Source organism: Sebastes fasciatus, chromosome 3 (assembly GCF_043250625.1).
Source record: "Sebastes fasciatus isolate fSebFas1 chromosome 3, fSebFas1.pri, whole genome shotgun sequence".
In the NCBI taxonomy this organism is placed as follows: domain Eukaryota; kingdom Metazoa; phylum Chordata; class Actinopteri; order Perciformes; family Sebastidae; genus Sebastes; species Sebastes fasciatus.
This window is the reverse complement of record NC_133797.1, coordinates 41,103,464-41,117,891: the sequence shown is the minus strand read 5'-3', so window position 1 is coordinate 41,117,891 and position 14,428 is coordinate 41,103,464. Positions and strand designations below refer to the sequence as shown.

General features: G+C 43.2%; 1 protein-coding gene across 1 annotated transcript in view; it reads right to left on the bottom strand.

Moving 5' to 3' along the window:
* LOC141762920 (uncharacterized) overlaps nt 1-14,428 on the bottom strand; it is an 80,403-nt gene that overhangs the window by 63,153 nt on the left and 2,822 nt on the right. Inside the window, exons 4-8 of the mRNA XM_074627089.1 lie at nt 12,333-12,574; nt 9,388-11,263; nt 6,888-7,061; nt 1,198-1,371; nt 357-530 (exon numbers count right to left, since the gene is read on the bottom strand). Coding sequence (XP_074483190.1) covers nt 357-530; nt 1,198-1,371; nt 6,888-7,061; nt 9,388-11,263; nt 12,333-12,574 — 2,640 coding nt within the window. The remainder of the gene's footprint in view (nt 1-356; nt 531-1,197; nt 1,372-6,887; nt 7,062-9,387; nt 11,264-12,332; nt 12,575-14,428) is intronic.

Here is a 14,428-nt window from a genome sequence, read left to right as displayed (position 1 = left end):
GTAAAAGCATCATATAGCTTCATAAAATGTATAGAAAAAACAAATAGTGATTATATTTGTTATTGTCTGATAGCTGAAATAGAGATTATTTATTTATTCTTTATATTTATGTATTTTTAATAATTTATTTTAACATGATGGAAGTCAGGTGTTGTGATATATGAAGGTTTTAAATGTGTAGCTCATCATAGCTCTGCCACAGTCAATGGACTAAACCACTGAAGAAGAAAATGGACTTTAGCATTAAGATACTCAGTGTGGATCAGTATAATATCAGCCTGATGTCTACAGTTTAGTGTCACCACAACTTTCACATCATATTAATCTCAGTACACAAGTAAAACATGGTGTCTGACCTCAGAGTCTCCAGTCTACAGTGTGGACTCTCCAGAAAACCAGACAAAAGCTTCACTCCTGAATCCTTCAGCTTGTTGTCACTCAGCTCAAGCTCTCTCAGATGGGAGGGGTTGGACTTCAGAGCTGAGGCCAGAGAAGCACAGCTGATCTCTGACAAACTGCAGCCACTCAATCTGAATAAAGATTAAATGATGAAGATAAAAATCACTTTATAATCCAATCAGATGTGTTCAGGTTTTAAATATGTAGCTCAACATCACTATGTCCTAATCAATGATCTTTTCCCTAAAATGAGTAGAGTGACTTTGTCATTGTGTTATTGTGGATCATCTTAATGTCAGCCTTCTACAGACATCATCCAGATGTCACCACAACATTCATACAGCTGTTCATGTCAACACACATCAATAACATGCTGCTGATCTCTGTGTTCATCTATGTGTGTGTGCTGAAGGATCAATATCAATGATCAGACATTATTTGTGAAAACACATTGAAACAATCAGAAACCAGAGAAATATTTCTACTTCATGAAGTAAACTTGATCAATGTAAAACAGATATTAGTTCAGAGGATCTTCTGTATCCAGATGTGATCATTTACCAACAATGATAAACATTCATTTACTTAAACAACTAACAGTGGACATTTTCTACACTTTCTTTAAGAAACACAGGTCTTTAGTGACTGCAGACTGAATTTAGTTCAAGAAACATGAAAATATGAAGAAAAGGACATTAACAACTTTATGGATGTAAGTTATGTTTGTACATAAATCAGGTTCAATTGTTAGTTAAACATATAAGATCTCTAATAGTACCAGAGAGTCAGTGAACTGACCTCAGAGTCTCCAGTCTACAGTGTGGACTCTCCAGAAAACTAGACAGGAGCTTCACTCCTGAATCCTGCAGGTTGTTGTTACTCAGATCCAGCTCTCTCAGATGGGAGGGGTTGGACTTCAGAGCTGAGGCCAGAGAAGCACAGCTGATCTCTGACAAACTGCAGTGACTCAATCTGAATAAAGAATAAATGATGTAAGTTTAGAAGACAACGTTCCAGCTTGAAATCATTCAATGTTTAATAATGTGTTCAGAGCTGAAGAAGGTTTAGAATGTAGAAGTTTAGAAAATGTAAACTCCAAACACCTGAAGCCAACAGGATGCAGGTTAAAAACTGTAAAACACAAACAGTGAAACAGAGCTCTCATTAATATTAATGACAACGTGCTGCTACTTCAATAAAGACGTAGTAGGGAAATGTGAACAAAAGATATTTAAGAAAAGACTTTTACAACATATATATTTTAGGAATAGTGGAGTCATAAAATCAAAGCATCTTCAGTTTAAACTCTTCAGTCAGTAAAAGCATCATATAGCTTCATAAAATTTATAGAAAAGAAAATTACTGAATATATTTGTTATTGTCTGATAGCTGAAATAGAGATTATTTATGTATTCTTTATATTTATGTATTTTTTTATGATTTATTTTAACATGATGGAAGTCAGGTGTTGTGATATATTAAGGTTCTATTTCATCCTTACTGACCGCCAGAGGCAGTGCTTCAACACTGAATATCTTCGTCACGCGCAGGTCGAGTATTAATATCAACAAAGTCACATGTGACCTCGGATGACCCTGGTTAGGTATAAGTTCCGGTGTCATCCCTGAGATCAGTCCTATCTCATCTTCTCGCTTACGCAGGTTAACTACTGTGGTAGCATTAGCTTAAAAAAGCTAAACTATCTACGACTAAATTTTCTTGAAGCTTGTCGCCGGTAGCCTTGTGACCACCGGTCGGAGTTGTGGAGTTTTCGCCTCCAAAGGCTGCGACGAGCTGCCCCCTTTCACATGGTGTTTGATTGACGTTTGGTTCTCCGACAACAATGGTGGACGCTCCTGTCCTGGTCATCACCAGCGTGATAAGGACCATCTTCACATGTGAACATCAATCGGTGAGATCGATTTATATTGTTCTCTATAACATTAGCAGAGCGCTTAGCTCAAACTAACTTAGTGGGTACTAACGAGAGCGTGTCCGCTCGGCGTTTACCGATTTGACAACATATTGTGTCAGTGTGGAGAGCGTCCCCGCTTCCATCTCACTGTAACGTACACATTGTTTTTTCCGTTTCTATTTTACACAGTTAGCAGAGCGTTCAGGTCAAGCTAATCTAGTGATGTACTAACAAGAGCGTGTCCGCTCGGTGTTTACCGATTTCAACAGCGTGCTGTGTCAGTAAGGAGAGCGTCCCCGCTCCCCTCGCACTGTAGTGTTATAACTTCTCTGTTTTCACGGTTAGCAGAGTGCCCTCGCTCAAGTTAACTAAGAGTGACGCTAGCAACAGCCAGTTTAAGGATATTGGTAACATCACTGTATGCATTGTTAATTATAAACGTTACTGCCTTCACAGTTAGCAGAGTGCTCTCGCTCAGGCTAATCTGGTGGACTCAGATATTGACAGCTACTGTGCTGTGGCCTTGCTCCCCTTTCACCGTGCTCTCCCTCATACTGACTTTAGCAGCCATCAGCAACTGGTGTGGCAGAGTTTTCTCCGTCGTCGTCACTATGCTCAACTCCCATGGCTGCAACACCTGTATGGCTCCTCTTCAACCCGAGGATGGCCATGATTTTTGCCCCTCTTGTCTCGGCCTTGAACATCTGAGGGAGGGCCTCTCAGAGGACCTGTGCATGAATTGCAGCATCATGCCTCGTGCAGTGAGGGCTGCTAGACTGGCTGGGGTGGGAACTCCTGACCTGATGGGTGATGCTGGCCTCCCCTTGTCAGGGCAGCTGGCCCCAGCCCAAACTACCCATTCCAAGCGACGGGCCGCAGAGGCTGCGGGTACACCATCCAGTCTTATAAGGTGGATCTGCTTAATGCAGAGATAGCCCAGATGAAGCTGCTCCTCCTGGCCCCCCATTCAGTGCCTCCCTCCGATGAATATCTGAGGGAGCTGCATGCATGCTGGAGGGACACTAAGGTTCTCTTTCTCGCCTCACGTCTGCTTCCCTCATAATTTCTCCTGACGAGACTCTGAGGTCAGAGGCCATGTGCCCCTGACCCCAATGTCGGGTCACAGATGATCTCCTTCTAAGGCCTATGATACAGCGGCTCGCATGGTGATGCGTCGTTGCAGGCATTTGCCCTGATGTCGAGGGAACTTGGACGTCTGATGTCCACTCTGGTTCAGACTCGTCGCCAGGTTTGGCTGGCGCAGTCGGCCTTGTCAGAGACATGTCGGAGGACCCTCCGTACTGTCCCAGTGGAACCAGGGCAGCTGTTCGGGATGGCTGCCCTACAGGTGCTTGAGCAGACTGTCCAAGCTGACCAGACCAGGCAGCAGTTCTCCGGTCTTCGCAGGGACATGCCCCCCCCCCAGCTGGGATGTAGTGTGGCAGAACAAGACTGCTCGGGGACAGTGGTCAGCTCAGGACCGCACAGAGCATGTCATTGTGTTGGAGCTATGGGCAGTGCACCTAATACTCAAGCACTTCCTGCCATACCTGAGATGGAAGCATGTGCTCATCTGGTCGGATAACAACTCGACCGTGTTTTATATAAACCACCAAAGGGGCACCAAATCTGCAAGGTTGCTGCGAGCGTCCCAGGCCCTCGCCTGACCAGCCTACGGGCAATGTATCTACCAGGGGAATGGAACCTTGTTGTAGATTTCCTCTCCCGTCACAAACCTCCACCGAGGGAGTGGCATCCAAATGTCACCACAACATTCATACACCTATTCATGTCAACACACATCAATAACATGCTGCTGATCTCTGTCAACTCTAGAATTAGAGGATCAATATTAAATCAGACTTGTTGGACTTCATTACTTCATTTATTACATGGCCTTCTTCTCACTGTATCTGGCAGCTTAGCAGGTTTATGTCATTTACAGGAAAGGTCCACATTTGTACAGCCACATGTCATATGTACATTAAAAGAGTTATTGGTGGCAGTAATCATTCCTCCTGTGAAGTGGTCCCTTCATAACACAACTACACTGTAAGAAATGACTTCATAAGTTCAACTGAAACTAATATGAAGATTCAGCAGTCTGAGTCCGACAAATCAAGTGGGTGTTTACTAGGGCTGGGGCGATTCAACTATCTCCTGATTCAATACTATCCCGATTCGATAGGTATTGTGATAGAATTGTGATTTTTGTTAACTTTTTTAACACTACAACATTACATTTTTTACCCAGCAACCCAGAAATCGAAGTAAAAACGAGGTGCAGTGGTTAGCACTGGTGCCTCACAGCAAGAGGGTCGCAGCTTCGAATCCGGCTTGGGGCCCTTATGTGTGGAGTTTGCATGTTCCCCCCGTGTTAGCGTGGGATTTCTCAGGTTTCCTCCCACAGTCCAAAGACATGCAGGTTAGGTTTATTGTTGACTCTAAATGTCCCATAGGTGTGAATGTGAGTGTGAACGGTTGTCTGTCTCTATGTGTAAGCCCTGCGATGGTCTGGAGACCTGTCCGGGGTGTACCCCGCCTTCGCCCAATGTCAGCTGGGATTGGCTCAAGCCCCTCCGCGACCCCTAACGGAATAAGCGGTTGCAGATGATGGATGGATTTTTTATACTTCTGATGAATATAATCTAATCAATCTTATTTCCATATATCTACTTTGTATATACAGTTACAGAAAAGCGGACGTAGTCCCGCGTGTCTACTTCCTCTAACTTCTCCAAGGTGGTCTCTAGCTCTCCCGTCAGCTCCGTTCTCTTTATACATCCATGGTCAGCTCCATCGGGGCCGTTTCAATGCAGAGAACAGAAATGTCAGTATATGGGTGCTCTACAGTCGTAGCGTCGGCCCATTTGACCAAGGAGACGAGAGCGACGGCTGGCTCGTCCGCACGTTACCGCAATACGATAACGTTTCCTGTCTGTGACAGAGTTAGCATGCAGCTTTAGCCGTGATGTCTAGCTCTGCTTTTCCTGCAAATGTGTGAAACCCAAAGTGTTTCCATCCTTTACTGGATGTGTAGTGTTTAACACGCTGGATTTAACATGTGAGGGTGCAGGTCGTATCCACGCTGACCCTCCAACGTTTTATACTTTCTCTTTTCGGCTCGCTGCGTTTTTTTTGGGTGGAACGGATATGACGTCACGTTACTCAGACTACAATAATTAAAGCGTTAACTTCCTTCTACCTCCACATAGACTCAAATGAAGCAGATATATCGACTTTAAAACATCGATTTAGAAATCGTAAAAAAAAAAAAAAAGCGATACATAGGTGAATCGATTTTTTTGCCACCCCTTATGTCTACCAAAGTCACAGACTGTTTAGTACCAACTTCCCTTTTTGAGTTACTAATCCTCCTGCAGCTCAACAAGGAAACTGTCAAACACAACATACTGACTGGATACATACTAAGGCTAGGCAATATATACATATCATATCGATATCGTGATATGAGACGAGATATCCTCTTAGATTGTTGATATTGTGATATGGCACAAGTGTTGTCTTTCCCTGGTTTTAAAGGCTACATTACAGTAAAGTGATGTCATTTTCTGAACTTACCAGACTGTTCTATTATTTGTCATTTACACTTCGTCATGAGATCCACATTACTGATAGTTATTTATCAGAAATCTCATTGTGTAAATACTTAGTGAAAGCACCAATGGTCAACCCTACAATATCGTCTCAATATCTATATCAAAGTATTTGGTCAAAAATATTGTGATATTTGATTTTGTCCAAGTCACCCAGCCCTAATACATCTAACTCAGACTGCTGAAGCCTCCGATTAGTTTAAGATCAACTTTACAGGTCATTTTACACAGAACAAGACCGTGGATTTAGTCCTCATCTCGTAACACTCAGGTTAAACGGGGATGGCTTCACAGACAGAAGGAATGATGACAGACATCAATAACTCTTTGAATGTACATATGAACATGTGAGTATTGTATTGAGATACACTTGAAAACAATATGAACCTGCAAAGATGTTTCTGATGCAGAATATTTATTTGGTTCTTGTTTCAATCTAAATGTCTGCAGCTTCAAATAATTAGACAATACTGACATGAAAACAGAGCACAGTTAGATCTGCTGTCAAAAAGAACGCAGGAATAACTTAGAACCATAGAAACCTCTAATTTGGTGGTGTCGTTCATAATCATCACTTATGTGCCTTTAAGTTGGTGCAATACGTGTTTGTTGAAGAGTGCTGCATCTTTAGTCATGTTCAAATAGAGACCTACAGGAATGAGTCCTAAAAACCAGAACTGAGTCAGTATTTTAGCACTTCCTGTTTCCTCGTCTGGAAGTCAATGGGTTTTAAGTTAGATACCTGAAATAAGGTCTGTGGTTAAAGGTCCAGAGTGTAGGATCTGGCGGTATCTAGTGGTGAGGTGAGGAGATTGCGACCAACTGAAGCCTCTGTTGGAGAGCTATGGTGGCCGACGTGAAAACATGAATGTCCCTCTCTAGAGCCATCTGGAGCAGAGCCAGTGTGCAGAGAGAGTGTGTGTACAAACTACATAAGCTAGAGTCAGTGAACTGACCTCAGAGTCTCCAGTCTACAGTTTGGACTCTCCAGTCCGGCAGACAGCAGTTTCACTCCTGAATCCTTCAGGTAGTTGTCACTCAGGTCCAGCTCTCTCAGATGGGAGGGGTTGGACTTCAGAGCTGAGCCCACAACTTCACAGTGAGTATCTGAGAGTCTACAGTCAGAAAGTCTGTCATGACACAAAATTTACAAATATGTTATTATGAAAGAGGACAGTTTAATTACTTCATGCATTTGATGACTAAACAGTTTGATATTTACTTCTCTGATTAACATTTGCTCCTCACATCACTGGTTCAGCTAATCTTATCTCACTGTTTGACATGAAACAATAATTCTCATCACTCTCTCTCAAACCTGCAGACTTTTAATCTTTGTTTTTCTTTAATCTTGCAGATGAAGAGAGAGAACATGTAGTTACATTGAGGCTTCCATAATGTCCAGTCTGTCAGTGTGATCTGATCCCAGGTCTGTCTCCACAAAGTTAGCATAAGGCCTTCTTGATTAGAAAAGCATTTTTAAAACTCAGTGAATAAGTAATAATAATATAGTTGATAAAGATGACCTCTCTTTGCTAGGTACCTGCTGCTGTCAGGTTCACGTCCATAAATGGGAAAATTCACTGACTGCTGCCAAACGGCAGAGAAATGAAACAAAATTGTGTAATAATATTAGACCTGTACATAATTAACCATTCATATAATTAGATATTTTAATGACTGCATGGCGTTTTGTCATTAACACTCTTTCTGAGCATCAAACGTATTCAGCTCACAAACACAATTAATCAACCAATAAGGTTGCATTATTTTCAACATAATGTCATCAGAAAGATGTTATCAGTGTATCAGCATTAAAAACATAACATTGATCTTTGGTGTGTATAAGATCTCTTAAAAAGTCTGAATTCTACCATTCTGCTGTTATATATTCATCAGACCGCTGTTATTGGTGGAAGCTGTGTATTTCCTGCTACTACTCTTCTCTACAGCAACAAGAGAGAGAAACACCTGAGTTTCCTTCTGTGAGGAACAGAATAAAAGGAAAGACTTAAAAACACAATTATGGAACACAACTTGAATTCATGAGCAATAAAATGCACCATTGCTCGATTAAACACACTCAGGGGTTTTACAACGACTATCTTTGTCTCGTATGACCAGTAGTTTACGGTGGCTAATGCTAGAGTTGGATACATTTTCGGTTTTGCCGGTGCGGTCCGGTGTACGAGCTTAAACCGGTTTGTCACATCCGCCGCCGTCGCATCATAATGACGGAGTCTAGTGAAAGTGCAGTCGGATTCTCCTAACAGCGCAGTTGTCTTTTCCTAACTCCTTATGAATTCTCCTTCTCATCTTTCTTTGACCTCATGACGTTTTCCATCGAGGTCAAGGAGAAGTGGTTAGGGAAAGACGTTAGGACGTCATTATTTGACTTTTCGAACGCAACCCAGGTGTCGCTTCTTCTTCTTCTTCTTTAGTGTTTATTGGCGGTTAGCAAACCAGCTTAGAGGTGCATTACTGCCACCAAGTGGACTGGAGTCGCTCCACTCTCATTCATGGGCGCTCTGCTGCTGCTGAGTCAAGTGCGACACCTAGTGGTAAAATTCGGTACACCAGTCCAGTCCGACGTTTTGCTTAATATCAAACCGGATTGAAATATGTTACACTGGCACAACCCAAGCTAATGCTAATGTTAAAACTTTAGATTGCTCTACTTTATAACCGTGGTGGTTATGTCAAAGCAAGCAACTAATACACCTATTTGGAAATGACCTCCGCTAAGTGTATTTCACCGGTGTTCCTAACCGTGAGTAGCTGCAAGCAGCAACACCACAAGCCAAGCATTTGGCCCGTTCTGAACAGACCTGCTCTGAACGGACCGTCTGGATTAAATTAGAAGAAGCAGAAATGAGAAATCGACTCCCACCCCTGCCTCGTCCTCCTCGACGCCGGGAGGCTGCTTCGCTGGGAGTAGAGTGTGCGGCAACTCCAGGAGACGTACCCCCAGTTAGCGGTTAGCTCAAATTCAGCCAGTGCAAACCCCAGCACCAGGACTTTGATGCCAGGACCGCCCCGACTCCCCGCCGGATCAGCAAACCTTCTGTTGCTGCCGTTACACCGGTTAGACCCAGCGCTACACCAGCCAGCTGAGCTTTTGTTCTTTTCATTTGTTTTACCAGGTTCACATGTCGTCTCCATCACCCAAAAACATAAATCAGAAAAAACTTTAAAATGTAACAATTATTCTAAATAAATAGAATAAGTGTTCATTAACTTGACAGCTAGAAACACAACCTACTGAAACATTTTGAACTCAACATTTGAAACAGCTCAAGAACATCTGTGACAAAATACAACTGACATATTTATGTAATAAACACGTGGAACACTTATAAGAATATTATATTTTAAGAATAATTTATAGTCGGTATATTTGAAGAACTAAACTACTAATCTACACTGATCTATAAAGTTAATCACATCTGGACTTACTGAGCTTTTCTGCAGTTCCTCACAGCTGGAATCAGTCTTAGTCGTCCGTCTCGTGTTGTGTTGTACTTCTCCAGGTCCAACTCATCCAGAACCTCCTCTGACATCTGCAGCATGTAGGCCAGAGCTGAGCAGTGGATATCAGAGAGTTCCTTCTCTGATCTGTTCTCTGACTTCAGGAACTCTTGGATCTCCTGATGTACCGAGTGGTCGTTCATCTCCGTCAGACAGTGGAAGATGTTGATGCTTCTGTCAGGAGAGATATTATCTCTGTTCATTTCCTTCAGGTTGTTGATGATTCTCTGGATGATTTCTGGACAGTTGTCTGTCCGACCCAGCAGACCTCCTAAGAGCTTCTGGTTGGACTCCAGAGAGAGGCCATGAAGGAAGCGAACAAACAGGTCCAGGTGGCCATTTTTACTTTCAAGGGATTTCTCCATGGCTCTCTTCAGGAAGACAACCAGAGATGGGTAATGGTCATTGTTGCCACGACTAGCACGGCTTCCAAAATACTTAGAGATGTTCTTGAGAAAAGACTTTGGGTTTGACTCTTTGTGCTTGAAGTCTTCTCCCAGGAAGGCCTCCAGTACCTCTGTGTTGCTGGCTGTGTAACAGTGGAACATGTAGACTGCAGCCAGAAACTCCTGAATGCTCAGGTGAAGAAAGCAGTAGACTGTTTTCTGGAACATCACACACTCTCTTTTGAAGATCTCTGTACAAACTCCTGAGTACACCGAGGCCTCTGTGACATCCAGACCACACCGCTCCAGGTCTTCTTGGTAGAACATGATGTTTCCTTTCTCCAGCTGTTCAAACGCCAGCCTCCCCAGCTTCAGAAGAACTTTCCTGTCAGCCTCCGTCAGCTCCTGTGGACTTGTCTCATGTCCCTCACCATACTTCTGCTTCTTCCTCTTTGTCTGAACCAACAGGAAGTGTGAGTACATGTCAGTCAGGGTCTTGGGCAGCTCACCTCTCTGGTCTGTAGTCAACATGTGGTCCAGAACTGTAGCAGTGATCCAGCAGAAGACTGGGATTAGACACATGATGTGGAGGCTCCTGGATGTCTTGATGTGTGAGATGATTCTGCTGGACAGCTCTTCATCACTGACTCTCCTCCTGAAGTACTCCTCCTTCTGGGCGTCAGTGAAGCCTCGTACTTCTGTTACCCTGTCAACACATGCAGGAGGGATCTGATTGGCCGCTGCAGGTCGTGTAGTTATCCAGACGAGAGCTGAGGGAAGCAGATTCCCCTGGATGAGGTTTGTCAACAGCACGTTGACTGATGACTTCTGGGTGACATCAGACACAACCTTGTTGTTGTGGAAATCCAGTGAAAGTCTGCTTTCATCCAGGCCGTCAAAGATGAACAGAACTTTACAGACAGCGAGCTTCTCTGCTGTGACCTTCTGTAATGTTGGATGGAAAACATGGAGCAGCATGAGAAGACTGTACTGCTCATCTCTGATCAAGTTCAGCTCCCTGAACGAAAGCAGAACCACCAGACTGACATCTTGATTTTCCAAGCCCTCTGCCCAGTCCAGAGTGAACTTCTGCACTGAGAAGGTTTTTCCAACGCCAGCGACGCCGTTCGTCATTACGACTCTGATGTGTCCCTGTTGGTCAGGTAAGGCTTTAAAGATGTCGTGGCACTTGATTGGAGCGTCATGGAGGGTGTTCTTCTTGGAAGCTGTCTCAAGCTGCCTCACCTCATGTTGGGTATTAACCTCTTCACTCTGTCCCTCTGTGATGTAGAGCTCAGTGTAGATCCTGTTGAGGAGGGTTCCACTTCCTGTTTCATCAGTTCCTTCAGTCACACATTCACATCTCTTCTTCAGACTGATCTTATGTTCATCTACAACCTCCTGCAGACCTCTATCTGCTCAAAGAGAGAGACAAGTTTGAGACAAAACTCAGAAACTTATTATTTTATTGCCAATATGAAAATCAATATAAGAACATATAAAGAAGTAAAGATTATAAAGTCATCATCCCTTCTTGAAGTTAAAACTAACATCAAAGTGTTTTTTACATTAATTGTTAATAGTTATTATTTTTAAAGAGAAGCATCATAAATGCTCCTTTTCCTCTCAGCCTCTGACTGTGTGTTGGTGTACATGTTTGATTGACAGCAAAGGAGGCGGAGCCTCAGCTGCTCGCCAGCAGCTCTTCATCTAAACAGCTCACTGTGGCTGTTCCTACCGCCCTGTAACATTTAAAACTCATCAAATAATGCAGAATATGGTCATGTGTTGTTGTGTAGACCTGTATTTACTGAATAGCACCTCTAACAAAGAACCATGAACAGTGTTTTGTAGCAGAGGAACTGAAGTGACAGGACCCTGTTAAGCACCTAAACTAACCAATGTTGATATTAGATATTATATCATAACACTTTTTAAGATTTTGAATGTGCTGCAACTGACGAGCTAATTATCATTCTACTGTAGCCTGGAAACTGATGTTAGCAGTGCAGCTTTCCTCAGTGGGTGTTTGTTTGGTCTCTTGTTCAACGTGTCGCTCTGCAGGACCAGACGTGTGTTTGTCAGTTAGAGAAGGAGACTTTAGCAGGAAAGCTAATGTGGGCTGTTGTTCAAAGTCTGTGTCTCTTGTTGTGTCTCAGGCTGCTGTCTGGCTGTTAGTCAGTGTGACTGTCTGTCTGTGATAGAACAGTGATGTTGTTGCTTTACACAGACTTTAATAGTTCTCCATCAGATGGAAAACAATCTGCATTCTGATTGTTAATGCAAAGACGGAGTGCTATCATAAAAACAAAGAATACAAATATATAAGTATTTCTTTTGGGTTCAGATTCAGAAAGGAAGTGATGCAGAGCAGATATGTCTGGTGGAGCAGATCTTAAACGGTTGTCACAACAATAGTCAGTGTATTAAAACAACAAGTCCTGTTTCCAGACATGAAGACATCAGCAGACACATCTACAGTCTTACATTGTACAGTGCTGGTCTGACTGGCTGTCTGAGGTCCAGGTCTTGTTCTGGTCTGACTGGCTGTCTGAGGTCCAGGTCTTGTTCTGGTCTGACTGGCTGTCTGAGGTCCAGGTCTTGTTCTGGTCTGACTGGCTGTCTGAGGTCCAGGTCTTGTTCTGGTCTGACTGGCTGTCTGAGGTCCAGGTGTTGTTCTGGATCTGGACATCGGCTCCTCCACAGAAGCATGACTCCTCTTCTTCTCTCTGTGGAGACATTACTTTATTACTAAAATCATGTGTTGATTGTTGGTGAAGAATATCCAGACTTGGCCGACACTGAAGCTCAGATGGTCACAGAGAAGAGTTAAAGTGTTGGTAGTGAATTCATCATTCAGTCTGTGATGAAAATGTTCCTTTATTTTAACTCTCCTGCTTTAATAAACAAGAATTAGCTGATTTTCCTGTCTGACTGTCTTATTGAACATTTAATGATCTGGCTGAAGTTTGTTTATTAAAGGTGAACAACAGCCATTTTGAAAACATTCATATTATTTTGGAGGCTAAAAAACTATATAAGCTAAATAAGTATATAACTACATAAAAAAACTGCAATTTGCTCATCTACGCACATATTGAGAGGACGCCCCGGGAAACCACAAGGTGGCAGCGTCATCACGGTAAACATTAACTGCCTGTCAGTGGTGATATGAATAGAGTATAGAATCAGCAACATTTGCAATCTAAATAAACATGCTGTCACTTCCTGGATGTATTTTATGTGTTAACAATAAACACTTATGAGACAAGGAAACTGTGTTTTACCTCTCTGACTTCTTTCATTTTCCAGTAGTTGTAGTTTATGCAAGTGCTGTCCATTGAAACGGAGAGATCCACGACATCTCGGATTATTTCCATCTGTGCTATACGTGGTCAAAAAAAGTCTAGGACTGTATTTATGGAATTAGTTGACAGGATTCCTGTCATGGATTTCTCCGTTCCAGTGGACAGCACTTGCATAAGCTATAATTACTGGAAGACGAAAGAAGTCAGAGAGGTAAGACACAGGTTCCCTGTCTCACAAGTGTTTATTGCTAACACATAAAATAAATTCAGGAAGTGACAGCGTGTTTATTTATATTGCAAATGTTGTTGAAATTCTATACTCCATTCATATCACCACTGACAAGCAGTTAATGTTTACCGTGATGACGCTGCCACCTTGTGGTTTCCCGGCGCTCCCTTGCAATATGTGCGTACATGAGCAAGTTGCAGTATTTTTTCCATCATGATATATAGCCTCCAGACTAATATCAATGTTTTAAAAATGTCCCTTGTTCCCCTTTGATGAGACTGTTTGTAACTTTCAGAATTGCTCGTTAACAGCGACACCTGTGGCCTTTAAGTCAACGAAAGTCAGCGTCGGGCTTGCGCTTGCTCGCTCTAAATAGACATGAAGGAGCATCGCTCAAAACAGTGAGGCGACACACGTCAGACAAAACCACAATATCACTCTATATTTCAGCTGCTTGGCAGTAATGTTAGCTGACCAGACGAAGGTCTCTCCATGAACATGATTTAGATCTGATCCTAGTGTTGGCTTTTCCTGCCTCAGCCTCCTGACCGCAGCCGGAGGGAACAGGGGAGACACCGGAGTTTTGGTCGGAGACGATAACGTTTCTCTCTGCGGAGCCCCGTCACTTCACAAGACACGGGAAACCTCTGTTGGTCTGGAGGAGCTGCAGCAGTTATTTCTGCACAAACGTCCACTGTACATTCACTAGATATTCTCAGAGCTAAACTAACTCTTCTGCAGTGTGGAGTGAGCAGCATGCACGTGAGAGTGGAGCGCGAGAACGCGCGCGGTGTGTGAGTGAAAGCAAGCAGGCAGAGGACCAGAGACTCCGGTCCTGGAGACCAAAGCTACGGTCTCCCCTGTGTGTTCTGGCCGTGGTCGGGGGGCTGGAGCAGGAAGAGTTGACACTGTTTAACAGACGGGCTTCACTAGATAGAACTTCGCGGTTTTGGTGCTTCCGTGTAGTTTGTGTTGGAGTCTGAGTCTGAACAGCGTAGCCACACGCGAGCGCGCATGGGAAACCGACACGGTAGATTTATATGTGT